The following is a 27,940-nucleotide window of genomic DNA, read 5'->3' as shown; positions in this document are numbered from 1 at the left end:
TATTTGTTTTATATATATTATTCTTTACAATATCGTTTCTCATCTTCTATTCTTTTGTGACTATATATTTATTATTAATTAATTGATGAGGATTTATTATTAATTGACTTTTGGCACCTTTGATTTACTTGTACTAGGTGTAGGTTGATGCATCTTTATTATTTATATTATATTTATTTGCTTTATCTTATATTCTGCCAATAACTTTCTAGCTTTTGACTAGCAAATTATTATCTATAATTACTCTTGGTTGTAACTGTACAAGATGGCAAATAATAATCAAAAGAACACAATCCAAGAGTCGATACAAGAATCTAGGAGGTATTCTAAAGCAAAATGGACCATGAGTACTACACACACCTTCTGTGATATTTGTATACAAGCTATTCAGAAAGGAATGCGCCCTTCTACACATTTCACCGTCGAAGGATGGCAATTTGTTGTTTCTAATTTTCAGAGAATCACTAGCTTGACATATGATAAGGGGAAGTTAAAAAACAAGTGGGATTTGTTGAAGACGGAATGGAAATTGTGGAAAGAATTAATCGGTAAAGAAACTGGGTTAGGTTGGGATCCGAGGTTGGAAATGATAGATGCATCTACTGACTGGTGGGATGATAAAATCAAGGTATTCTACATCATTATATTCAATTTCATGCGATTAGTTATTAATTTTGATTCTTATTAGCACTTGCTTGGAATTCTGATTCATATATATTTTATACATTTTTCTATATTTTATGCATTTGCAGATTAATAAGGAGTATGCTAAATTTCGCAAGAAGGGATTGGAACCTGATCTTGTAACCAAAAATGATGTTATGTTTGGGAGTACAGTGGCTACAGGAGAGTTTTCTTGGACTCCATCTTCAAATTGCAATGTGCCATTGGTTAGTCATCCAAATAGTACTGATGAAAATGTTGTTGATTTGAATGATTCTGAGGATGACGCGTTTGAAAAGAGTGTAGAAATGTTTTTAAATGAAGATGATGATATGTCAGATGGTGCTACAACTTTAGGTAAGAGACAAAGAAAAGGTAAAGGAAAACTTGAATCTCAGTGTAATGCAAGTGAAAATAAGCCGAAGAAAGGTAAAATACAAAAGGGAGGAGTTGCAGCAAAATTAAGATCAGATATATCAAAGTTGGTGGCAAGTGTTGAGAAAAAAACTACTTCAGAGGATGGATATACTATAAAAGATGCCATGGATGATTTACATAATATTCCTGATATAGAGAAAGGACAGTGACTTGTACTTTTTCGCAGTGTCAATGTTTGAGCACAAAGCAAAAAGAGAACTCTGGAAACACTTGGAAACAGCAGATGCTAAAGTTGGTTGGTTGAAATATCAAAAACAAGGAGATAGCGTGAACGATAAAAATTAATATGAATACTCATATAAGTTTTACATTTTATTTACTTTGCATTTGAATGATTGTATAAGACTACTATGTTAAAATCTTTTAGTTGGTACTCATTTTTTAGCAAACTTTATATATGCTCAATTATGAATATTTTTTGGTAGCTAATTTTTTTTTTATATTTTCATCTTAATAGATATGAACGGTCTCACTCTACACAATAGTGACGACGAGGTCGATGATAAAGATGATTTTTGGGATTTGGTAAAATGCGCGACTGCTTTAATTGTTGAATATTATTGCACATTTATCCATAAAGAACCGTGCATGACATCTTATCAAACTGGACATAAATGGATGCAAGAAATTTTAACTATGAATGAGGTCAGATGCAAAAATATGTTTCGAATGGAAAAAGAAACATTTTTCAAGTTATGTAATGACTTGGAAAATGTGTATCATCTTCCATCTTCGAGGAGGATGACTGTTGTGGAAAAAATAGGAATATTTATCTTTATAATAGCCCAAGGTGCATCGAACAGGCATGCATAAGAACGTTTTCAACATTCTGGTGAAACAGTCAGTCGTGTTTTTCATGAGGTTCTCCATGCAGTTTGTTTATTGGCAAGAGATTTGATAAAACCTGATGATCCAGAATTTAAGGAAATTCCATCTCACATCCGCAACGATCGTAGATATATGCCTCATTTCAAGGTAATAATATTCTATTTACTTTCTTTTTTAGTTAAGCAATATAATGATGATTTCATTATTGTGTTTACTTATAGGATTGTATTGGTGCTATTGACGGCACTCACATACATGCATGTGTACCTGTAAATGATCAGGTACGATTCGTGGGAAGAAAAAATCTACCAACGCAAAATGGTATGGCGGCCTGCAGTTTTGACATGCGTTTTACATATGTTCTAGCAGGTTGGGAAACATAGCTCACGACGCTCGTATTTTTAATGCAGCCATTAATATGCCAAATTCTAATTTTCCATCTCCACCACATGGTAAGATTTATCACGTTAATACATTTGAAGTTATATAAAGTGAACTAACATTTTAATGAATGATACAGGTAAATACTACTTGGTAGATGCAGGATATCCTCAATCAGTGAAATATGTTGGCCCATATAAAGCAGTTAGATATCATCTTCCTGAATTTCGGCATGGTCAACCAGCACAAGGATACAAAGAAATATTTAATAAAGTACATTCATCACTTAGAAGTTGCATCGAAAGAACTTTTGGAGTTTGGAAAAAACGGTGGATGATTTTATCAAATATGCCTTCTTACTGGTTTGGTGCTCAAAGAAATATCGTTGTCGCAACTAATGGCACTGCATAATTATATTAGACTAAATTCCACTGGAGATACAATTTTTAATGGGATTGATGCAAATCCAGACTTTGTGCCAAGAGATATTTTTCGGATCATATACTAACATCAATGGACCAAAGCCAAACAAACAATAGAACAAGTGAGGTGGATTTACTTCGAAATCAAATTGCTGCCAGTTTGATGATGGCGTAGTTTATTAGATTTTTTTATTGTAATTTACTTCATCAAACTGAATAACAATAATTTTGTTAAGTGTTCCATCTTTTTTGTTTTTGATTTTGTTAGCGACAAAACTCAAAAGTTATATATAACTGATGACCAAAACTAGTTAGTTTATCTTAACATGTCTCACATTGCTAAACAACACTTACACAAATTATTTACCAAACACCTATACATCTGCTTTTCGTTCAACAACATATTTGATATAAAATTTACCAAACACTCAGCAACTTTTTGAAACAGCACTTTTTCTAACAGTACTTTTTCTCACAGCTACAGCACTTTTTAACAGCAATACCAAACAGAGCCCTAATACCATTCTACCAAACATCCACAATTAAGATAGAAGTTGAATAGACATCAATTATGTTGAGACCCTATATGTCTACAAAATTTGACAACATAATGATTTAAGCTCAAGTTATTCCTTATGATTACACAGGGCAAGTAAAACGGTTAGAGTTACCCACTAATCATGCATACACATACATGAACCTATGCTAGCATGGCAAGTTCTAAACCTCAAGATCCACTGTCGCTTCACAAAAGATTAACAGCCTATCTTATATGTTCGCGACGCACATAATACGAATAAGCGCAACCTATGCTAGATATCATACAATCATCACACACTAAGGTATTAAACAACTAACTAAAGAAATCCGTAGTAAATCCGTTATGATCCCATGATCACGATTAGCCCATGATAGAACGCATCGTCACCAGGGGTTCATATGAAAACATGATAATAATACACAAGATAAACTAATAAAAATACTTATTAAAACCAGAGTACGTCACAAGAGTAATAAGGTTCAAAGTAAAAAAAAACTAGCATCCACTGATACAACGAATAAAAGAATCACAAGAAAATGTATGCTTCCTCTTCTTCGTTGCTATGTGCTAAAACGGTCTTCTTCCTTCTCTCCTTGCTCCTTGCTTGATACCACACACTATGAAACGTCTCTGAAAACTACTTATATAGAAGCCCACAAGAACCAGCCGTCTTAGAAGTCCAACAGAATAAGGATTATAGAAAATCAGTATTAAATTTCTCGCCCCTGAGCGGCTGCCCAGCAATCCTGAGAGGGCACCCAGCATCCTGAGCGGCCGCCCAGCTTTCCTGAGCGGGCGCCCAGCAGGTTACTGGAAAAATCCTTATTCTACTCCCGATTTCTGCTGCGTTCTGCTCCTAACTTCCCACATCCAATGCCTAGCACTCCCTTAGGCTTATTCCTAATGAAATCTCCCCAGTAACGCAAGTTATACCCTGAAATGCACAAACACTAGAAAAACGCATCAAATACACAAAATACCTGATTTCAAGACATCAATTCAAGCCATTATAAGACGTTCTAAGTGGTATAAAATGCCACTTATCACATTTTCTGACTTCTCGATAGAGTTCTAGATAAGTCTTCTTCATGACTTCTCGATGGACTTCTCGATAAATAATGTAGTGATTTCGATATACTTATCGATATGGGGTTCTCTATAGTTCAAATTTTAGACTTCTCGATAACTCGAAACTGAAATAACTTAATTTAATAAATTATTTCAGTAAAATACATTTGGATATAATTTTATGTTGATTTTATCAATATAAATTAGAATAATTCAATCCAATGAGGACAAACTGAGTATTTGTACAACATCTCGATAAGTCACTATCTAGTTCTCGTCTGGAAAGTGACATCTCGATATGAGTTCTCTATAGGTCATGTGACTTCTCTACAAGCCATTTTACAACCGTTAATTCTTCTTTTGCCGATAAGTCACATCTATACCCTATAAATACCCAAACATCTCGACACAACCCCTCTTTACGCTTTCGAGATCTCAATTGACCTAGTTTTTGCGATTTTTCACCATTCTCAAAATTTTCAAGCTTTCTCTCTCTCAAAACACTTACCCACTAAAACCCAAACTCTTCAACGACTGCTAACAACAGATTAATTAGGCTCACTATGCATTTGGTAAGTAGGGGTAAGGGAATTTTATTCCCTAGGTTCATTATGTCAATTTTAAATTATAAAGTAAGTGACATACACTTGATAGAAGGTACATATGTAAATTAAATAGGCATGTGTAAACAAGTTCCCAAAATTTTATTTGGATCATTTAATACAAAGAACCAGATTAAGGATTAAGCTAAGTATCATTGACTTTATATTGGAGAAATTTAGAACCTATCCTTATCCTATTCCTGACATGAGGAGTACTGTATTTTTAGTTCATCCATGGTACCTGGTCCTGCATTATCCATTTTTTCACAACCATTAGCTAGTAGTCAGCCAACCACTTCATCCTCTCAAAATGATGGAGTTAGTAAAAATAAGAGAAAGCAACCAACTTTAGTGGTAGTTAGTGAGAGTGGTGAGGATCAAACAGAAACAGTGTCACCCTTGGTCAAGAAACCAAAGAAGTAAAAGAAAACTGAGTCGACCACTCAAGTGACCACCTCTGTATCTTCTCAACAAGATACAGTTGTACAAAAGGGATCTAAAAAGACTCTAATGGCACCTTCTCAACAAGATGTCACTATTGAATCAAGTATTCTCCCAAATGCATCCTATACAGAGTCTGCACACCCTCTTGAGCACTCTCAAGAGGGTCAAAGAAGTCATTTGGATGGCACATACATAGGTGATAGCACATCTCTTGAAACTCCCTCATATGTTCAGGGGAGTTGACAAAAATCACTCATGAGCTCACAACTCTAATTTCTCAAATTTCTTCTACTTTTAATGAAGGACTTGAATAATTTTCTCAACTCATGCCAAAATTAAGTGACACGGTTTCTGAAACTATGATCACCATTAAGACACAATCTCTAGATGGTGAGAGACTACATAATGAGGTAGACCTTGACGACACCATCACAAAGACAGAAGTTTCATCAATTTTTACTGAAGACCCTGTGCAAGTTTCCAATGCACCTTCATGTGCACAACAATCTTCAAAGACTGATAGGTTTGAGGGTAGTACCCTTGAGGGGGAGCTACTCAAATTCTGTCCCATTCAATTGGAGGTTTCTCATGAAGAAACAACTCCCCTCAAAACCCTAGCTGAAATTATTTTGAAATTGAAGCTAGGAGTTCAATTGCCTATGATCCAGCTACTAGGGAGGCAAGTACTTTAGCACATTAACGTTCCAGTTCCTTGCAGGAGGAACAAGGGTTTGAGGTCATGGTACAAGTGAACAACACACTGTTACAACCATAACTAAAACTACAACTATGAGTTCAACTATGACTCTAGTCACATGTACCATCTTACCCTCCATTCCATCCACCTCAACTGACCCTAACCAATATTCAACTTCTACAAAACCTTCACACCTCCTATCTCAGTGGCTACAAGACACTCAACCTCCAACCCAAACTGTTGATGAGATGCTGATAGATCAAATTGAAGGGTTTGCTAACATTGCTCAATAATTGCTTACATCAGACATGACAAACCAAGACGACCGAGCCATCGTTCTCACCTACAGGGAAAAAGTTGAAAAATAGCAAGATAAAATTGTAGATGAAGCTGACAGAGATGGAAATGTGGATGTCTGGCTCTCCAAAACTTTCTCAATCAACATGGAGGAGGCACTTTCCAGATTTAAGGAGGAGTATATCACAATTCTAGGAAATAATGTCAAGGTACTCACTCCACAAGAGGTTTATGATACCATTACAAAATCTACAAAGCTCGACTCAAAGCCTTCAATTTTGTTGGCAAGGCTGTAGATAGACTCTTTTTGGTCATCACAATGCATTCAATGAGCTAGTGAATAAGAGAATTGATGAACTGATGCCCGCTCTCAATGATATAAAGAAAAAAATACATAAAGTTCTCAGTCAAATTTCAAGCTCTTTCTTTCTCTCACTCCAGTTGAAGAAAGTATCAAGAAGCTAAGGGACTCTTTCATTGCACTGCATAATATGATCCAACAACAAATTACAAACAACAATGACAACAAGGTCAAGTTGGATCAGTTATACAAAGCTAGTTATGAGCCTTCTGCATTGGTTATAGAGGAGATCAGAAATGCAGAGCAAAGTACTCTTGGTACCTCTCTCTAAACAAGCCCACAGTCCGCTCCTGCCACATCTTCCACTCCTCAAGTTCAAGCTCTACAACATCAAATCACTGAATTACAAGCTTCAAATGCTTCTCTCACCAATCAATTCTCTCAACTCACAGCTTTCGTCCAAAGACAACAACATGACATCAAGTTCCTAATAGACTCCCAAAAGTACTTGAACTGTAAATAAATTTGTCTCTAGGAGCTATTATAGGTGCTTTAAGAGTGTCACTCCAGGAAATACCTCAAATGGTAAGGGCCCAGATCACTCAACACTCAACCTTGCCTGCTACCAAGCTTAAGGAGGAGATGATGGAGCCCAAGCTAAAATCAAGCCAAAGTAAAGATGACATTGGTTTTGAAAGACTCAAGATGACAGCTGAAGGTTCTTCCCTTGATAAGGAATTTGCTGAATTTTTGGAAGCCCTGTGAGTCTCCCTCAATTTCAATCACTTTACCTACAAGAAGGTCGGGGACAAGAATATCAACTTTCTGAGAGAGGTGCTAGTGACCAGACAAAATTTCAGAGAAACGAGAGTGGTTGTGAATGTAAATGACTCTGGTGTTGATAGATGCATGCTAGTCTCCCTATCTTTTCTGCAATCTCGAAGGGCATCTGAACTGGATATATTAATCAACAAGGTCAAGGTGATGAGTCCAGAGGATACTCTTTTTCCTCATGAGCTTAAAAATGGTCAAATAGAAACTTTCCATGAAGCCTACCTACAACCAAGTAAAGGAGTGGCCTAAATTTACCCCAACACCAAAAGATGCAAACACTTCCAACTACCAAAACACTTTGTAATGGGCAACAAGAAGCTGATGATGATCATAAAGACTAAGTTGAAGAGTAAGAAAAATAAAACCAATGAGAATGTGGAGATGATCAAGATCTTTGCTAGATATCTGAAAAATGTAGATACTATGCTACCAAGGACATAAATAAATAAAAAAGATGATGACTTGGATGATGATGAACAAAAGAAAGATGATCATAAATCTTTTGGATCAAATCCAAGTCAATCAAGCAAAGGTAATGTGAGCCATAAAAATGATAAATCTAGTAAGGATGACAAGAAAAAGGGAAAGGATGAAAATAAGGGAAATGATGACAATAAGAAGAAGAAGAAGAAGGATGAAGAAGATGAAAGAGACACACAGAAAACACCTTTAAACCAAATATCCAAAACCTTGCCAATCCCAACTCAAACACCTAGCCAAATATTATCTCAAAATATCTAAACCTCAAATCCCATGTACATGTACAAAATCTACTGCAAACTCTCTACTCAAAATCCCTATCACAGCAAACTGTAGATGTGATTTATGGAGTGTTAGCCACTGTAGATGTGATTTATGAATATAAATATTATAATAATACAGGTTAAGTGAATGGCACCGTGATGACTAAAATTCGCAAGGTGATGAATTTGGGGGCATAAAAAATATGTGGTAGGGATGGTGGCAAACCACGTAATATGTTCTATTATAAAGATTAATGTAGGTTATTTGTAATCGTTGTATCTTTCTTCGTGAATGATTTCAATCTTGTTTCAGATACAGATTTAATAATCCTATATATTGGCTTCCCGTACCAAACTTTTCTAAATTTGATAGAATATTCATAAATATATTATATAAATTTCTAATGCTAATGTTATTATGACATAAATAATACGATAATTCATTTGATCAATATAATTAATTTTTATTTTTAGTATAAAGATCAAATCAAATAACATATTTTAGTGCATATATAAGTTTTAGTCATATATTATAATTTCATATATATAAATAATTCTACAATAACATGAAACAATTTTATAGAAAATTAAACATTTGCAAGAAGTTCAGTGTTTCATTTTAAAACTTTTAAATACATACATAATTTTGATTCTATGAAGTAATATACAATTTTTTTTAATAATTATAGTACTATCTGAAATCGTTAGTCAATACATTTTTTAAATAACATTAACTGCTAGATTTTTTATAATTGTTAAAAAAAGTTAACATCTTTCTTTTGATTTTATATGAAAATAAATTAGAAATTAGAATTTGCTCTTTAATAATTCACCTTTATTAAAAAAAATCACATACATATAGTTTAAATTTTGATATTACTGTATATTTTGTTTAAATAAATTAGAATATGGAAAAAATTAGCTGAGTACAATCACGTAACTTTACCTGATCGTGCGATAATGTGGACCAAATAATGAGTAATTTTCATAAAATCGGGTCAAGTCAATGACAAATCACAATAAACTAATCTTGCAATTTTGATATATATTATTTATTGACTTGGTCGGTCTTGAACACATTAAGAATGTAATATTACAAATACTTTTTTTCTTTGTATGACGTTCTATTCGGTACAATAAACATACTTTCTAAATTTGTTAACTGAAAAATGCACTTCAACTCGTATAAGATCCGATACATTTCTGAAAAATGATCAATTTTTGTGTTTTTTAAATCGAGTAGATTCTGATGTTAAATTTGAAATAATCTTAAATATAGTAGTCTGAGTAAAAAATCGAATGAATTTAGGGATTGTGAATACACTTTACGCTACTCAATATATCCCATAATTGTTGACTTATTTAATTTTTTGTGATCAATATAGTCAAATGACTTCAATTTAACACATGCTTTCCTTATAATTATATAACATATACTTTATAACAATATAATTTTTATTGAATGAACACACATTATAAACTATTTATTTTATTCTTCGTATTAGTGTGAACATGATTACTTGACATTTTTTTTATCGTAGTTAACCCGCAAGCAGCTACCCTTCGAGTGCGCACTGGGTAAATCCCTACGGGCTCACGCAATAGCCTGCAAATCACGTGAATCAAGGTAAACCGCATTTAAGCGACAGACTCCGGCTCTGGCTCTGGAGGCATAATCATAAATTTTCCTCACGTGGAATTCGAACATGTGACGAAGAGGATAGTTATCCCCTCTTTAACTAACTGAACCAACCCTTGCGGGTTACTTAACATTTTTAATTAACTCTTATATATAATATTATAGATTTTAATAAAGGATTTACTTACAAATATATTACAATATTCACTAAATACATATCATATCTTAATTTATCTACACTTTTCGTATAATGTCTATCTTTCAATTTTAATATTGATTAAAAAATATTATTTTAAATATAATTTTAATTATTTAAAAATATATAATTAATTAAATCAATATTTTTGAAAAAAAACATGACTAAAATGTTATTTCAAATTTTACTCTTTGCAACACACATCTTAAGTAATCGATTAAAAACTTAAAATATATATGTCTCGTTTGGTATGTTATAACCCAACAATGGAAATACCACTACCTTGGAACTCCAAGAAGCTATAGAATGTTTGGTTGAAAAAAATGTTAACCTACACTTCCAATGATTCTTGAGTTACTATAAAATACGGTAACCTAGTTTATTAACATAATCGTGGTCATCTGGAGTTATTTGATATTAATTAAATATTTATCTTTGTATTAATATAATTAGTAATCATAAAAGATATTCCTGTTCAAAAGAAATATTCATATTAAATATTAGAATTGTGAAATAAAATAATTAACTACAAGTTACATGCTGGTTAACCGAACACGGTTTTTTATTATCTTAGAGGAATTTTTCCACATGAAGTTAGTTGCAGGGAATTGTTGTCAAAAAAATTTTAAAAATTCGATATTCATCCAAAAAATTGTATTTATATTAAAAATAAAACGGATATTATCCATATATGAAATAAAATAGATATTATTTATTTTCGAATCCGACGATTGCGAATACAGATACAGATATAGGCATATTAATATCCGATAATATTCGAATCCGAATAAAAATATATCATATTTAAATATTTAAATAATTTAAAATTTATATAATAAATTTTATAGTGTGTATGTGTATATCTATACATATATATTAAATATTATGTTTGTACAAATTTTATATACATGTACAAAAAATCATTTGAGTTCAACAATTTAAAGATAACCATTATATTGAAAAAATAAATAATTTTTTAAAAAAATGATAAATCACTTTAACTTTTATTTTAATTTTTAAAAATAAATATTTAATTTTTACAATAATTTTTCAACTTTTTTCAATTTCTAAAATAAAAATAAAAAATATGATTAAAAATCGGATTCGAATCCGGATATTATCAATATTCATATAGTATCCGTCGGATCCGGATTTAAATATTATTCTTTAAATATATTCTGATCCGAATATAGATTTTCGAATTCGGATCCGGATACGAATATAAGCACATTCATATCGATATCATCGGTTTGACAACCCTAGAATAACCAAACGAAGCCGTGGCACACTAGTATTGTAGTGGAATTGTAATGCGAGAATTAGTGGGTAGACAGAGGTTCAATACCGGCCAACCAAAGTCCAGTAAAGTTGGGCACCGGAGTTGCTTAAGGTGCATCTATAACGAGAGTGCAACTCGGAAGTTGCAGCAAGTTGGATGGTACGCAAGTAAATAGGGGGGTACAAGTAGTATGGTGTTTAGCTGGAAAGAGTAAAATAGTAGTACCCTCCTCTAGATATAAATGCAAGGATAATGACGGATCAGCCCTGGTTTCTACGGTTATAATCTACTGTCGGGTCACGGTCCCCTTCCCCTGCGCCACTTAACCACTAAGTACCCCCCCCCCCTTCTCTCTTACAACGTTGCTTTCCCTCTACTTCATTTCCCTTGTTTCCATTTCCTTTCTCTTTTCCTAATTATGAAAATATAATAATATTCACTCACCGCCATCGATATCCTCTCTCTCTCTCTCTCTCTCTCTCTCTCTCTCCCACTTACTTGCATATTTTTATATATACAAACCTGCTGTTGGAAGTGTTCAAGTACCATTTCCATCCTGTTCTTTCTCTCTTTAGTTGTATTCTGTACCTTCAACAATTATAAATTAAATTACTTAAATATTTCAACAATTAAATCAAATTTATCATGGAGCCAACAGAAGAGCTTCGATCCGGTAAAATACCCGAAGAAATCGCCGAAGAGTCACTTCAATTCGGAGAAGAGCTTCAAACCTTGATGTCCGTGCCACCTGAATCCGGCAATTCTTTCACAGCTCTTTTAGAACTCCCGCCAAATCAAGCCGTTAAGCTGTTACACACTCCCGAAAAAACCGGACCTCCCAAACTGTATTCCTATGCTCCTATGTTTCCTTCCAATTCTGCTCTAATTGACCGAGCTTCCAAATTCTCTGTTTTCGCTACAGAGAATTCAGTTCCTGTGAAGCAGGAGCCTGTTGAGTCCGATTCGCATCGTAATTCGTCACCAGGAATGTCTGATTCAGTGGTTCCGAGTAGTGATCATAAGTCGAGTAAGCGAAAAGAGAGGGAAAAGAAGGTAGGAGTGTGTAATTAGGGTTTCCGTTTATGGTAATTTATGTTTTTGTGGCTAATTTGATGTTTTTTTTGTGAAATTAGGTGAAAGCACCATCGAAAAAGAGTAAAAACACTGAGAATGATAAGGAGAAGCTTCCGTATGTTCACGTCCGAGCTCGTCGAGGCCAAGCTACAGATAGCCATAGCTTAGCTGAAAGAGTAATCTCATTATTAGCTCAATTCTTAAGTTGTCATTAGTTGTTAAGTACTTATAATTATTTAATTAATATTTTATTTGATTACGAGTTATATTTATATTTTCAAATTATAATGCGGGGCAGGCAAGGAGAGAGAAGATAAATGCGAGGATGAAGCTGCTCCAGGAACTGGTCCCAGGTTGCAACAAGGTACAGTACTATGTAATCATTAAATTAAAAGTAATTAGATTGATTATGTTTATGTCAAATGATGCTAATGAAAAGTAGTCTACTGAAAATTATTATAATATATTGCTTTCAGATTAAGATTTTAATAACAATTGTTAGTCTTTGCACTAAGAAAAGTGCCAGCTGCTTGGTTGGTGTATCTCTGTACATTTTTTGAAGACTTTTTTTTTGTTATTTTAAGTAAAGAAAGAACTTTCTTCTTATTTTTGTTTTGATTTTGCAAGTACCAAGTACATATCCTTCTTTCTCTAGTGATTGGTGGGTTGTATTCAATTAGTTGAGAGGTTGAGTAACCGTTCCAGGGGGAAGCAGAATGCTTAACTTCTAAAATATCCTTACAAATGGCAAAAGATTGCTATCAGATTAATTAAATGTGGTTTGGGAATCACTTAATGTCAAATGCATAATGCACCGGATCTCTTGGGGACAGGAATGTATATTGCAAGCTAATCTTGATGTGGATTGTGGCCCCAATTACTGCTATTAATATATCTATTTCAACTTGATTGAGTCTTTTGAGATGTTTATTTGGCACTTAGAGGTGCATATTACAAGCAATATATCATATAGGTGGGGGATGAATCTAAAATGATAACTAAACCAGGTTCGTTGTCCCAACTAGTTAAAACCATAGACATTTGTTTGGTTATGATGTGATAGTTGTCAACCATGGCAGAAAGTAGACTCTTATAAGCATCCCAAAAATATTAGGCATATGTAATACCATTTGCAGTCACAGGTAGGCTGACATTTATAAATAGTATTTTTTACCTGTTGAAATAATATTTTATTACTAAACCTATTTAAGAAAATTACTAGGACATTTAATTGTGCATTTTGTAATCTGAAATGTAAAATACCTTACACAGATGAAGTTGTTTCAGATTTAAATTTTGATCCCTTTGAGGTCTTATATCAGTCTAGCCTGTGCCACTCTTTTAGGCTATGATTTAACCCATAACAAGTGTTCATAAACAATACAAGTGCAGAAAATTTTCTGTATATGCCAGTGTACATAATTTGTGAAATTGGCATCATTCAAGCCATTTAGAGGGAGTTATTTTATAATTGGTTTCTTACCCATATAATATTGTTTCTCACTTCTTACTAGTCTTCTGTGCTACTTTATCTTTCTTTGTTCTGTTCAGTTCTACAATGCATTTTTTAAATAATAGTATTTTTTGTATATATGCCTTTATTCTGTCTTTCAGACTTCTTTTTTGCATCATCCGAATTATTCTATTTTTGAAACGTGACATTGTGACTTTAAGATCATCAAGGTCTGAAATTAAGTGGTTGGACACTGGCTTGGCCCTTGCAAGTTGCAATTCTTCAAGAAGTGTCGGCAGGATATCTTAGTGGCATTTAGAACAATGGTTCTTCTCTTCAGTTAAAATTTTCTGTTCTTTTGAGTAGTCATTGTTACTTCAAATGCCTGTAAATTTTATAAATCCAGGGAAGGGATTCATTGTGCTTATAGAATCATTACATTTAAGTAACCCTTAAATTTTGCTTTCTATCTGTGCATAACACTTCTTGGGGGTTTTAAGTAACCGGTTCAGAGCACCTCAGAGATTTATGACAAGTGGCCTCATATGTTGAGTAGTGTATAGTCTCTGCCTGAAGCGCTTCTCCTGTTATAAGCATAGAATATTAAATGGATTACTTTGCAGATTTCAGGTACTGCAATGGTATTGGACGAGATCATCAATCATGTACAATCCCTACAACGCCAAGTTGAGGTGAGGCCTTTGTTTTTTTTGCACGTAATGTTATTCTTATTTTTCTACTAAATATATTGGTTAGTCAGTGATATACTGAAAGCTTGCTCTACAGCTTAGTTGGGGATAAATATGATCTTTTCCTAAGATCTAAGCTCACCAGGAAAATAATAATTTTGAAGCTACTCGTAATGCATGCCAAAATATCATTGTACACCTAAGACTCGTCCATCAGTAGTTGCTGTGATAGTCTTAACTTCTCTGCTTAAATTCTGTTAAAATTGCAATTCCTCTGTTCAAGATAATATTTTTCATTCTCTTTGCAATAGTTTGGTTGAACGATGAAGTCAAAGATATAATACAGCTTTGGTTTATTCATCAACTTATTTGCATGTCTATTATGATTCAGTTCTTATCAATGAGACTTGCTGCTGTAAATCCAAGAGTCGATATCAACCTCGATGGTCTCTTCACCACAGAAGTAAGTGTTACGAAACATGTCTTACTTAATTTTAGCAGCAATAGCAAATAATTTTTAATTTTAAGCAACATGATTGGCACCAATAATCTTATACTCTGTTGTGGGCCTCACAGACAAGTTCATGAGTAAATTTGACATTAGCTATAAATTTTAATCCATCATTAAACCAAACCATTTTAACATCAGTTATGGTCAAAGCAGTTTGAAATCTATTATGGTTCAGGACAAGCCATTTAGGCCGTAACTATATAGTTTTTGTTTTAGCCTGGTAGGTTCCTGTCTGTCTAATCAGTAAACTGGGGAGTAATGGAGACTAAGTACATTATTTTGTGCTAGTACTTACTGACTACCAAATCACAGCTCTTTCTTTTCGACCTGGGGTAGCTTTATATATAGAACTCTATCAACATCTATGTAAGTTCTATAGTCTTTCTCTAACATATATATATATTTATATATATATGTATATATTATTCATTTAGCGAAGTTAAATCTTCTTTCAGTTAAAATAGTAGTAATATTTTTACATTCAGCCACTATTCTGCCCTCATCTTTTAACTTGATCATCATTATACTTGTCCATTCTTTCTTACTTGTCTCTTCTGGTTCTTTTTTTTGGGTATGTTACATATGTCTCGATGCTTAGCTGATAAGTATTTGAAGGAGTGGGAATGAAGATCTTAACCAATGACCTTTTGTCACGAGGAGAGGATAGAAAGAGTCTTTCCACCAAGTTATCAATGAATCTTATGAGCCTTGCATAATATATTTTGTTCACTTTTCATGAGCATCTACTTTAAAAACAAAGCATATGAACAATAAATGTCCAACAATTTCATAAGTATGATACGCTAGGATTATAATCACTATGCTAACTAGCACCGCTTTGGTTCGGATTTGCCATTAAGTTATAATAAATTATATGCTACATATATTCGTATGCAGTTCTAAATTATTTTATAACTTATATATATTTAAAGCGTCTATAAAAATATAGTATTTTAAATTATATTTTTCTCTTAGGAAAATTTCCTTTTTAGTTTTTTAAAAGATACTACTCTGGGCAATGAATTGGTGGAGAACAGTTCTTGCCGTGAGAACAATTGTTCAGAACAGTATAATATGAAAAATGTGGAGAACATGTAGAAAAGTTGATGTGCACTTTTTTAAGCGTGTTGAACAATTTTTCTCCCCCTAATATGTGTTCTCCATAGAGTGCGACCTACTACTATATATTTTAATCTTTTATTACATTGTCATTTACAATATATGTAATATTGGCATATTGCTTTTATACTGTTGTGTTGTGGGACAAAAGAAAGAAATTTATAACAAAAACAACACAAGATAAAATTTTACCAACTCACCTACATAAACTATTCCTTATATATTATTGTAAGTCTTAGTTAGGTGGTTATCTAGATTCAGTTATCTTTACATGGTTGAGGCTGGTTTATAAAACCATGTACATATTAATGGATAACCAACCCAACAGGTGCAGGTTTAATGGGTCGGGTAAAAGTTTTAGGACCATCTTGCCAGCTCTACTCTGGAACATTATCCTTCTGAATGCCGTATAAATATCCATCATAAATCGGCAAGTGGGAAGGACAATAAAAAATTGGACTTATTTTAATTCTCTTCTTTATTGGGTCCCTGTACAATATCTCAAAGGATAGTGTTTTACCATTAATACTGGGGCAAGACAGTGGGTCATATTTGGATCATTATGCCATTTTCTGTCTGGCATATTTACCCCTTCAACTGCTTGTTAAGATGCCAAAAGGGTAACGTCAAGCTTGGGTTACTTTCAGTTGTATTAGGAACTACTATTGCAAGGATTTCCAGGATAATAGGTCCCCCAACACAGTCCATAGAAGAATGGGCATCTGATAGATGCCCCCTATACTAGTGTATGATAACTCTTTTTAATATGCATTTTCACCATGTCATTTAAGGAGAGAATCTGGAAGAGAGAAATTTTAAAATGAAGTATCATCTTTGCATTCCTGATTAGTGCTAAATAAGAGCGAGCTTCAAATGGCATGGTTTGGCGCAATGAGATTTAGAATTTAGTTAAGTGAATTTATCTATGACTCTGTTTGCCTAAGCCCCCTATCGACAGCTATGTTATCTTTTGTGTTTCGAGTTGTGGCAAACACAAACTGTTTCTTTTAAGTTAAATATATGAAATAACCCAGGAAGAAAATATATGTATAAAAAAGTCTATGGAAATATTTTGCCAATCAGACTAATAGTTATTATGTTGGATAAATGAAAAATTGTGAACCGGCCAGATTTGTTCCTGGACAGACAAGTCGTGTCAATAAGTTAAGGTTCAACACTAGATCCACACAACTTCTAGTGCCCTATAAGTTTGTGTATCATGAGTTTAATCCTTTGTTTCTTTTATCTTCTAGGGTGGATCGATGATAGAAAGCAGCTTTCCGAGCATGTGTATGCCGTCTACATGTCTGGAAGGACAAGTCAGTGGAAACATCAACAGACAACATTATCAACATCTATGGCAGTTTGACTTGCACAATCAGCCTGCCTGGGTTAGGGAAGAAGACAATACTAATTTCATTACACCAGATAATTCGCTCTTAAGCTACGATTCAGTGGCAAATTCAGGTACTCTACACTTGTCAGAATAACTGCTTCTAATCAGACAATGATTTATTTTGTATTCTGTGTGCTCTACTCATAAAAACCAACTGTAATTTACGTTATCCATACTCTCTAGTTCTTTACTCTGAGTATAATGCGGATACTGCACTTAGAAATAGATACCAGAAATTTCATTTTGGTTTCAAAATATCCCCGAGATTGACATTGGGACGTGTATTTATGTTCACATATTAACCCATTTCAAGTTATTTAGGGCACACCGTGTAGCAGAGATTCATACCTTTACACTGATCTATATTTGGTGTAACACATGAATTAGTCTGTCCACCCACAGGGTACATAATGTTTTTTTTTTGTGAACAATATAACGGAATAAATATTTAGGGTCGAAAAGGGTAATCAGAGTGTGTGTGATGTGTAATGATATTGCAATTCTGATAATTCGAGGTTGTTTTGTGCTACAGCTTCTTTGCAATCAAACCAGATGAAGATGGAGATGTGAAGATTGAGGGAAGTCACAGGCATTACTGGTAGCTAGATTGTATATATTGGATATAGTATTAGTAGATAGTGGATAAGCAGAGGGGAAGCCTATGCGTTGAATTAGCTTTTGATGCGACAGTCAGAATCCCTTAGCTGCTGGGAGATTTTTAGCATGGTATATCTCTAATACTAACTTGGAGACATGTTCGTTCCACCATTTAAGCGTGAGATGATTGGTCTCTTTGTGTAAAAAAGAAAAAAGAACAGCCAGAGTGGAGATTCTATATATGTTATGGAATATGTATGTAGGGACTATTTATCACATTCTATCATCTTATCTCTCTGCCCTTTGCGTCGAATCTCTTTCCATCAATGAGTGATGGCTTGGCAGGCTGGGGGTTAACTTGTGTTTTCAGTGATTAGGAATAAGACTGTACTTCAGTGATTAGGAATAAGACTGTACTTCGCTTCTGTTTTAGATTCAAGTACAAGTATTTGTGAAAGGAGGACACCTAGATCCACAGTACAATAATACAAACTATTAATGTCATGAGATCAGACTTGGGGTCGCGGGGCAGCCGCATATAATTGAATTAAATCGGTCCCAAGGGGCGCCTACCTGAACAGGGCGCCTACTTTAACATGCCGCCCAGTTGTTTTTTCTTGTCTATATTCCAGTTGTCATGGTTTTTATCCTGTTCTAAGATAAATCTGAATATTATGTTTTTTTTTTAAAAAATTCTGTTTAATTGTTTAGAAATATAAGAAAATAACTATGAGAGATACCGAGGTTCCGGAACCTTGAGATATGAGTTTGTTTAATAATTGGTGGAAATGCGTTTGGAAATTAAAAGTTTCCCCCGAAATAAAGCATTTTATGTCGAAACTTAAGGATGTATTCGATTCAGATTTTAGAGAATTTATAATAATCTATTTATTTTTAATGATTGTTGTTGATTTTGGTTAATTTTAATTGTACACGGATTTTAGTGGAGTTGTTGAATAAATCTTGTATAGTCTTAGCTGATTTGAACAGTGATTTCTACAAATCCATCAAAATATATTGGATTTTACTAAGATTTTTGAAAACAAAAAATACACTAACAAATCAATCAAAATCTACAATTTTATAAAATACAAAAAATCCTTGGACTTTTAAATACTATCAGATTTCAATGGATTTTTTAAAAATCTAAATTGAATATTGATATAGGCCTAAATATAGCCTACATAAATAATTAATGTCAAATTAATTAGACCTGATGTGGTCTAGTAATGAAGCCCAGCTAACAAGGCCCAAAACCCTGAATATTAATTAATTTCGTAATTAATTAATAGGAAAAAACACAACTATTAAGATGAGTCCTAGTGTGGATTTAAATCCTTGTAAATTGGCCTCCAAAGAACCTCATGAGATAATGAATCAACTTCCAACTTCTTAGGACTCCAAAGTCCATTCTAATTCAGAGACTTGTCCACCAAGTCTCCTAACCCTAGTTCAATTCAAGGACTCCCAACATCTATATAAGGGGCCTCATCCCACTAATCAGAATTATGTTTTTGACTTGATCCTTGACAATCAGCAAGGTACGTAGGTATCTTGTTAAGGCAGATCGAGTCACGAAACATAAGAGCAGTCAAATTGAGTCTCGAAACTCACGTTCCTTAGTAATAAATATAACAATTAATATACCTTAGTTTTTGATCAATAACATTTGGCGCCGTCTGTGGGAAAGCACAACAACCATGGCAAGAACACCCTTATTTCTCCTGTACCTGCCTTTCTCTCATAATCTCTTTTTTGTTGCATCAGGGTCTCACCCTGGCTCCCCACCCTCACACCCTCACCTTCACCTACTAAGGTGGGACTCCTCTCACTCACTTTTGCCAATCCTGAATAAATGGATTGCTGAGTTTCACTCTTTTCCTCTCCTTTTGCCTGGGAGCAACCCAGCCTCTCACTCAATACACTCTCCTCTCTCAGTCCTAAGAGTGACTGTACAACTCTAAATCTTCTGCACTTGAAATAATTGAAGTTTGAAGTTGTGCAGAGATACTCGATGAATAAGTGATATCCGTCGAGTGAGTGGTAATGCTATTCGACGGATAACTGCTGTTAGGCTTATCCGTCGGGATACAATCACTACTCGACGGATGAGTAATATCCATCGAGAGAGTAGAAATGAATGAGGTGGGAAGAGAAACTATTGTTGACTCTATGTTGATTGAAGATATTTGAGGCACAGATGTCACAATAAAATCTGAAAGAATTGACAAGTGAGCCAACAAATTATCTAAAAGATGATGCTCACTTGCACTAGATTTTGGCTTCCCCAACAGAGTTAAATAAGGGGAATCAGGAATTGAAGTGTTTATCATATCCACTTCCAGAGAGTTTGTTGGTGAGTATGGTGTTTCAGATGCTTCTTTTATTAGAGATTTTGGCTGTGACTCCACATTTATTGGAGCCACATTAAACTGAATTTGAGAAAGTGCATGGACCAGTGTCTTTAGCACCAGTTTGCACTGTGTGTGTGCCCTGTGCATCCCCAGAGGTTTTAGATTTCTTCTTTCTTGTGTAAGTTTGAGGTGAGCTTGTGTCCCTAACCCTTTTGGCCTGTGCTCTTGGCTGAGAGCTTTGTTCAATAACTGCATCCTTTTGGGAGGATGCAGCTAGAAGTGAGCTTTTATCCTTTTTAAGCACTGTAGTTTGTTGGGAAACTGCAGTGTGGCTAGGCTGGGATTCACTCAACTCTCCAACCTTATTCTTGGGGTTTCTTTGATGTTCACCCCTTCCCTCACCTAACTTACCCTCCTTCACACTCCCCTCTTTGGTTTTGGTGGATTTTTCAACCGGTACCTTTTGAGAGATACCAGAGGGGGTTTTCTTTGATTTGGATTTAGAAATAGCAGTAGTTTTGGCAGCTTTGGTAGGCAACCGTTTGGTCATTGTCACAGTTGCCATAACTACTCCTGAACTCAAAGAAATTGAGGAGGTTGGAATAGTTGTAGGGATGGATGAACTTACCTCACTTACATGAGGTGCCTGCATTACAGGAAAATAGAACATTGGCACATCCCTGTGATGGTTGGCTCTGTTCAAATCTGCAATGAGTCTTCTCTCTTGAACCCAACAAGCCAGTTTGTTGTTTGGGTTCTCAAGTACAATCTCTTGACATAGATGGTTAGCCAATAAAATAAAAAAACTAGCATAATACACATTCTTTCCTCTTTTATCTAACTCACCTAGTTTAAAACCTAACTCAATCAAGACAAGGTCACTGAAATTATAAAATTTATCTGTAACTAGCATGTATAGCATGTGAAGCATGGAAATGTTCACAGAATCAAAATTACTGACTTTTCCAGAGAAAACCTTAGTAACTACATCACACATAAAACTCCACTCCTTCCTAAGACTTATTCTTCCAAAATCACTCAGTTTAGAAGTAGGAAGTGCATAATGTATGGAATTAAGCATATTGATAATATCAGTGTCAGTGTGTGGTGAAGTCACATTATTATCAGGGATTTTTAAACATGCTTTTATCACATCACTATTGATACAGAATTCATTACCTTTGATGGTTAGAGTGATGGTCTTGTCAGTAGAGTTGTAGATTGCAGTGGTCCACATCTCTTCTACAACTTCACAGAAGATTGTGGGTGATTCCAGCATGGCGTAATTTAGCTTGCAGTTCTTCACAAAGTCCATCATCTTGTGATAGTCCTCTGATTGCTGAATACCCTTATTGACCAATGCAGTGAAGTTGTTCTTCTCATAAATGAACCCAGTTTGAGACATAATCTTTACTATAGGTGCCATTGTTAGAGAAAGAAAGCTTGAAGAGAAAGAGAATATTTGCTTGAGAGAGAATGAAATAAGAGCAGTTGAATTTGAGAATGATAAAAGAAAATAATTGGAATGAAATAAGCTTTTATACTATCTCAAAATTAACTGACAAAAATAATAAAGAAAGATAAATTAACCAATAGAAATTGCCTAAAATAGCCGTTTAAAAGTAAACTGTAAAAATTCCACCCATTATCCGTCGTGTAATGCGTACAAACTGTAAGTATACTCGATGGATAATGTTCAGGGAATTAACGGCTGAGATTAAGACAATTCAACGGATGAGGATAAACAGATATCCGTCGAGACATAAAGTATTCCAGAAAGATAATTGACTTTTATTAGCAAGTAATATATCGACGGATGACTAAACTCGATGGATAAGGGTCATCCGTCGAGATGCAAATTTTGACTTAGCCAAAATTTCATCCAAGACTTAAAAATCAACTACCTTTCTGGCTACATTCCAACTTGTAAAATAACTCAGATAAATTTAAGTGTAATTAAGCATACCTAACTCACTTACCAACCTTGAAAATGTGGATTCATCCAGTGGCTTGGTAAAGATATCTGCAAGTTGCTTCTCACTTGGAACAAAATGTAATTCCACAGTACCATTCATCATATGTTCCCTTATGAAATGGTACTTGATGTCTATGTGCTTTGTCCTTGAATGTTGCACTGGATTTTCAGTGATGGCAATTGCACTCGTGTTATCACAGAAAATAGGAATCCTCTCAACTTGCAAACCATAGTCTAGCAATTGATTTTTCATCCATAAAATCTGTGCACAGCAACTGCCAGCAGCAATATATTCAGCTTCAGCTGTAGAAGTAGAAACTGAATTTTGCTTTTTACTGAACCAGGACACAAGCTTGTTTCCTAGAAATTGACAGGTTCCTGTTGTGCTCTTTCTGTCAATTCTATAACCTGCATAATCTGCATCTGAATAACCAGTTAGATCAAAACCAGAATCTCTAGGGTACCAAATGCCAAGTTTTGGTGTTACCTGGAGATATCTGAAAATTCTCTTAATAGCTATCAAGTGAGATTCTCTAGGATCAGCCTGAAATCTAGCACACAAACATGTAGCAAACATTATATCTGGCCTACTAGCTGTTAAGTACAGAAGAGAGCCAACCATGCCTCTATAACTTGAAATATCCACAGACTTTTCAGTAGTGTTTAATTCAAGCTTAGTTGCAGTGGCCATGGGAGTTTTTGCAGATGTGCAATCCATTAGATCAAACTTCTTTAAAAGATCAAAAATATATTTAGTTTAACTAATGAATATTCCATCACTAACTTGCTTAACTTGTAAACCAAGAAAGTAAGTTAGTTCTCCCATCATACTCATTTCATACTTACTTTGCATCAATTTGGCAAACTTTTTTACAAAGTTTCTCATCTGTAGAGCCAAAAATAATATCATCTACATAAATTTGAACAAGTATGCTAGAGCCATTAACATTTCTGAAAAATAAAGTTTTATCTACAGTACCTCTTGTGAAGTGATTTTCCAAAAGGAACTTTGATAAAGTGTCATACCAGGCTCTAGGTGCTTGCTTCAGTCCATAAAGTGCTTTCAGAAGTTAATAGACATATTCTGGAAAATTTGGATCCTGAAAATCAGGAGGTTGACTGACATATACTTCTTCCTCCAAATCTCCATTCAGAAAGGCACTTTTGACATCCATTTGATAGACCTTGAAATTGGCATGGGCTGCATAGGCTAAGAAGATTCTGATGGCTTCAAGTCTTGCAACAGGAGCAAAAGTTTCATCAAAATCTATTCCTTCTTGCTGACAATAACCCTTAGCAACCAATCTAACTTTATTCCTGATTACTATTCCATTTTCATCCATCTTGTTTCTGAATACCCACTTGGTGTCTATTGGATTCTTTCCTTTAGGCTTGGGTACCAGCTTCCATACTTTATTCCTTTCAAATTGGTTTAGCTCCTCCTGCATAGCTAAAATCCAATCAGGATCCAACAAAGCTTCTTCTACCTTCTTTGGTTATTCCTTTGATAGAAAGCTGCTGTATAGACATTCTTCCTGAGTTGCTCTTCTTGTTTGAACTCTAGAAGAAACATCACCAATGATAAGCTCAAAGGGGTGATCTTTTGTCCATTTCCTTTGCTGAGGTAGATTAGCTCTAGATGAAGAGGCCTCATGATTGTTTTGATGTGTGATTGAGTTTTGATTGCTAGAAACTCCCCCTGAGTTTGTGGATCTTTGATTTGAGAAAGGAGAATTTTCTGTAGGTGATCTGTCTTGACTTCCTGCTCCTTTTGATAACACGACGGATGGTGAATTTTGAGTACCGACGGATGAGGCAGGTTGTCTTCCGACGGATAACACAGATTGCCTTCCGACGGATGAAGTATTATGCAACTCGACGGATGTTGAGTTTTGTGCTTCATTGGTGGTAGATTTGTCTGCATTATCCTTAGACACTGTTTCTTGATCACTCTCATCATCACTTTCATCACTAACCATCTCAACATTGTCGAATTTGAGGCTCTCATGGTAATCTCCATCTTCCAGTCCTTCAATCTTTTTATCATCAAACACAACATGTATAGATTCCACAACAATGTTGGTTCTTAGATTGTAGACTCTATATGCTTTACAAACAGCATATCCAATAAAAATTCCTTCATCTGCTTTAGCATCAAACTTCCCATTTTGATCAGTTTGATTTCTCAGGATATAGCATTTGCAGCCAAAGACATGAAGAAAGTTTAGAGTTGGCTTCTTGTTCTTGAACAATTGCTAGGGAGTCATGCATCTTGCTTGATTAATCAGAGAAATGTTCTAAGTGTAGCATGCAGTATTTACAGCTTCAGCCCAGAAATATGTTGGTAGTTTAGATTCTTTAAGCATTGTCCTTGCAGCTTCAATAAGTGATCAGTTCTTCCTTTCCACTACTCCATTCTGTTGTGGAGTTCTTGCTGCTGAAAACTCATGCAAGATCCCATTTTCTTCACAAAATGCTCTCATGACATAGTTCTTGAACTCAGTTCCATTGTCACTCTTGATTCTTCTAACTTTGAAATCAGGATGATTGTTAACTTGCCTTATGTGATTGATGATGATTTTACTAGCCTCATCTTTAGACTTTAGGAAATATGTCCAAGAGAACTTTGAGAAATCATCTACAATTACTAGGCAAAATCTTTTCCTTGAAATTGACAATACATTGACTGGTCCAAATAAATCCATGTGAAGCAGTTGCAAAAGCTCTTCAATTGCTGAATCAAGTTTCTTCCTGAATGATGCTTTAATCTGCTTCCCCTTTTGGCAGGCATCACACAGTCCATCCTTTGTAAACTCCACTAGAGGAATGCCTCTTACTAGTTCTTTCTTTACCAGCTCATTCATGGTCTTGAAGTTTAAATGGGATAGCTTCTTGTGCCATAGCCAACTTTCATCTTGACTTGCTTTACTGAGAAGACAAGTTACAGATTCTGCTTTAGTTGAGTTGAAATCAGCTAGGTACACATTTCCTCTTCTCACACCAGTGAGAACCACTTTGTTGCTTTGATTATTAGTCACAACACAGGCTTCTTTGTTGAAGGTTACTGAATTGCCTTTGTCACAAAGCTGGCTGATACTCAACAGATTGTGTTTGAGACCATCCACTAAGGCAACCTCCTCTATGATGATATTGTCCTTTGAAATCAAGCCATATCCCATAGTTAACCCTTGCTGTCATCTCCAAAAGTAATACTTGGGCCAGCTCTCTCCTTAAACTCTGTGAGCAGGGTAGAATCACCAGTCATGTGTCTTGAACAACCACTATCCAAGTACCAAAGATTCCTTCTGTTTCCCTACACACATCAAAATCAAATCAAGTTGATTTTGGTACCCAAGTTTCCTTGGGTCCTGCCTTGTTAGCTTTCTTCTTCTATTTCTTAGGTCTTAACTCATTTGACTTAGGAATTTCAGATTATTCCTTAGTCATTTGGGTTGGGCCTTTAAACCATTCAATGCAACAGAATTATCATGCTTATTATAGCTACCAGGATATGGCATGCTTGGTGTAAACATGTTATTCCAGTAAGGCATGCTAAATGGCATTTGAGGCATACTATATACAGCATAATATGGATTAGGTGCAAATGGAATATTAGCAAACTGTGCATTCATATTCTGTGTAGGCATAACATTAACAGGCATGGGAGGTATGGCATTCACGTTAGGAAATTGAGACTGAATGGACATGGGAGTAGGCATGGCATATTTGCAATTAACAGATAAATGATTCACACTACCACACTTGACACAGATTTTTCTAGGAGCATATTTATCAGGTGTGTAGTTATTGTGTTTGTTAATCCCTACTTTACCATTCCTATTGTTTTTCCTTTTAGTCTCTGTTTTTACCTCAATTTTCTCAAGTCTGTCATTCAACTGTTTGACAGTCATGTGACCAACATTAGCCTTTTTCCCTTTCTTAACTTGACTTGACTCTCCTGAAATAAAGTTCTTGGAAACAGACCCATACTTCTCATTTAGCTTGATTAGTTTGGCTTTGCTAATGGACTTGCTCACAGCCGACGGATGAGGAATTTCATCTTTCGACGGATAACACTTTTTGTTATCCGACGGATAATCCTCATCATCCGTCGAGTCTACATCTGCCAGCAAACCATCTACCAAATTAGGTTCTAGTTTCTCTTTATTCTTTTTCCAGGCTTCATCACAAAAAGACTCAATTCCTTGAACTTTGGTGATTTGAGCATGGACATCCCTGGATGTTTTCCATGCTTTAATCACCTCTTGTTCAGGCTCGAGCTGCTTCTTTAAAATCTCTTCCTTTTTCAAGGACTCAGTTAATTCCTCCTTAGCAATCTTAGACTCAATTCTTAATTTCTCAAAATCAATAAACTAAGACTCAAGCACATTATTCCTCTCACTTAAAAACAAGTTATTTTCTTTGATTTTAGCATTTTCTTTAGTAAGAGACTTAAGTGTAACACGCAAATGATATAATTCTGTAGACATGTCATTTATGGCATCATTACACTCAACTTTAGATAAATGTGCAAGGTTTGTAGTAATTACCTGATTGCTTGAGGAACTTGTCTCTGTTTCATCAGACTTTGCCATTAGGGCTAGATTGACATAACTGACATCCTCATCTTCATCCAAACCATCTGCTGCCCAGTCATTCTCTTGTGTAATAAAAGCCCTTTCCTTTTATTTGAGTAGATCAAAGTATTTGTGCTTATAATCCACAGACTCAAACCTTTTCTTACTGGAATCTGACTTTCTACACTCATTTGTAAAATGCCCTGCCAAGCCATATTTGAAACATTTGAATTTTGACTTATCCACCATGTTTCTATTTGGCTTGGCTGCTCCAAAGTTCTTTTTAAACTTGAGCTTGTCAAATCTCCTGGAAAGAAATGCTAGGTGCTCATCAATGTCCTCCATGTCATCTTGGTTCAATGAATCTTCACTTTCTGCTGCAAGCCCCTTGCCCTTATTCTCACAGACCTTTGAAGTTGATTCTACAACTTCCATCTTCACTTCCTTCTCCTTTTCCAAATCAGCAACTAGTGCAATGGATCCTCCTTTCTTCTTTCCTCTCTCCATCCTTTCATCCTGCTCTATCTCAAGCTCATAGGTCTTCAAGATTCCATACAGTCTCTCCAAAGTAAACTCTTTATAATCTTGTGAGTTTCTTAATGAGACTTTCATTGGTTTCCATTCCTTTGGAAGAGATCTAGGGAATTTCAGATTAGAATCTTTAGTCTGATAGACTCTTCCATGCAACTTAAGAGCATTTAGTTTTTGGAATCTACTAAAAATGTCAGTGAGTGACTCACTTTCCTCATTATGAAAATGCTCATATTGCTGAATTAAGAGCTGCATTTTATTTTCTCTAACTTGCTCAGTGCCATCACAGAT

At 34.9% G+C, this 27,940-nt stretch overlaps 2 protein-coding genes across 3 annotated transcripts; both read left to right on the top strand.

Annotated features, from left to right (window-relative positions):
* Positions 1 to 264: 264 nt before the first annotated feature.
* On the top strand, positions 265 to 1,387 carry LOC141710809 (uncharacterized). The gene is made up of 2 exons (XM_074513338.1): positions 265 to 628; positions 753 to 1,387. The coding sequence occupies exons 1-2, from the start codon at positions 266 to 268 to the stop codon at positions 1,248 to 1,250; spliced, it is 861 nt and encodes a 286-aa protein (XP_074369439.1). The 5' UTR covers position 265; the 3' UTR covers positions 1,251 to 1,387.
* A 10,017-nt stretch (positions 1,388 to 11,404) lies between these two features.
* On the top strand, positions 11,405 to 18,637 carry LOC141712554 (transcription factor bHLH48-like). Of its 2 annotated transcripts, XM_074515538.1 has the most exons (7): positions 11,411 to 12,426; positions 12,507 to 12,623; positions 12,746 to 12,811; positions 14,524 to 14,592; positions 14,981 to 15,052; positions 17,473 to 17,686; positions 18,148 to 18,637. In XM_074515538.1, exons 1-7 carry the CDS (start codon positions 12,019 to 12,021, stop codon positions 18,183 to 18,185), a joined length of 984 nt encoding a protein of 327 aa, XP_074371639.1. In that variant the 5' UTR covers positions 11,411 to 12,018; the 3' UTR covers positions 18,186 to 18,637. The 2 variants fall into 2 exon arrangements, with proteins under 2 accessions (XP_074371640.1, XP_074371639.1); XM_074515539.1 differs by lacking the exon at positions 14,981 to 15,052 and having other exon boundaries at positions 11,405 to 12,426.
* The last annotated feature ends 9,303 nt before the right edge of the window (positions 18,638 to 27,940 follow it).

The sequence above is a fragment of the Apium graveolens genome, chromosome 3 (genome assembly GCF_009905375.1).
Source record: "Apium graveolens cultivar Ventura chromosome 3, ASM990537v1, whole genome shotgun sequence".
NCBI lineage: Eukaryota > Viridiplantae > Streptophyta > Magnoliopsida > Apiales > Apiaceae > Apium > Apium graveolens.
This window is presented reverse-complemented; position numbering and strand designations above follow the sequence as displayed.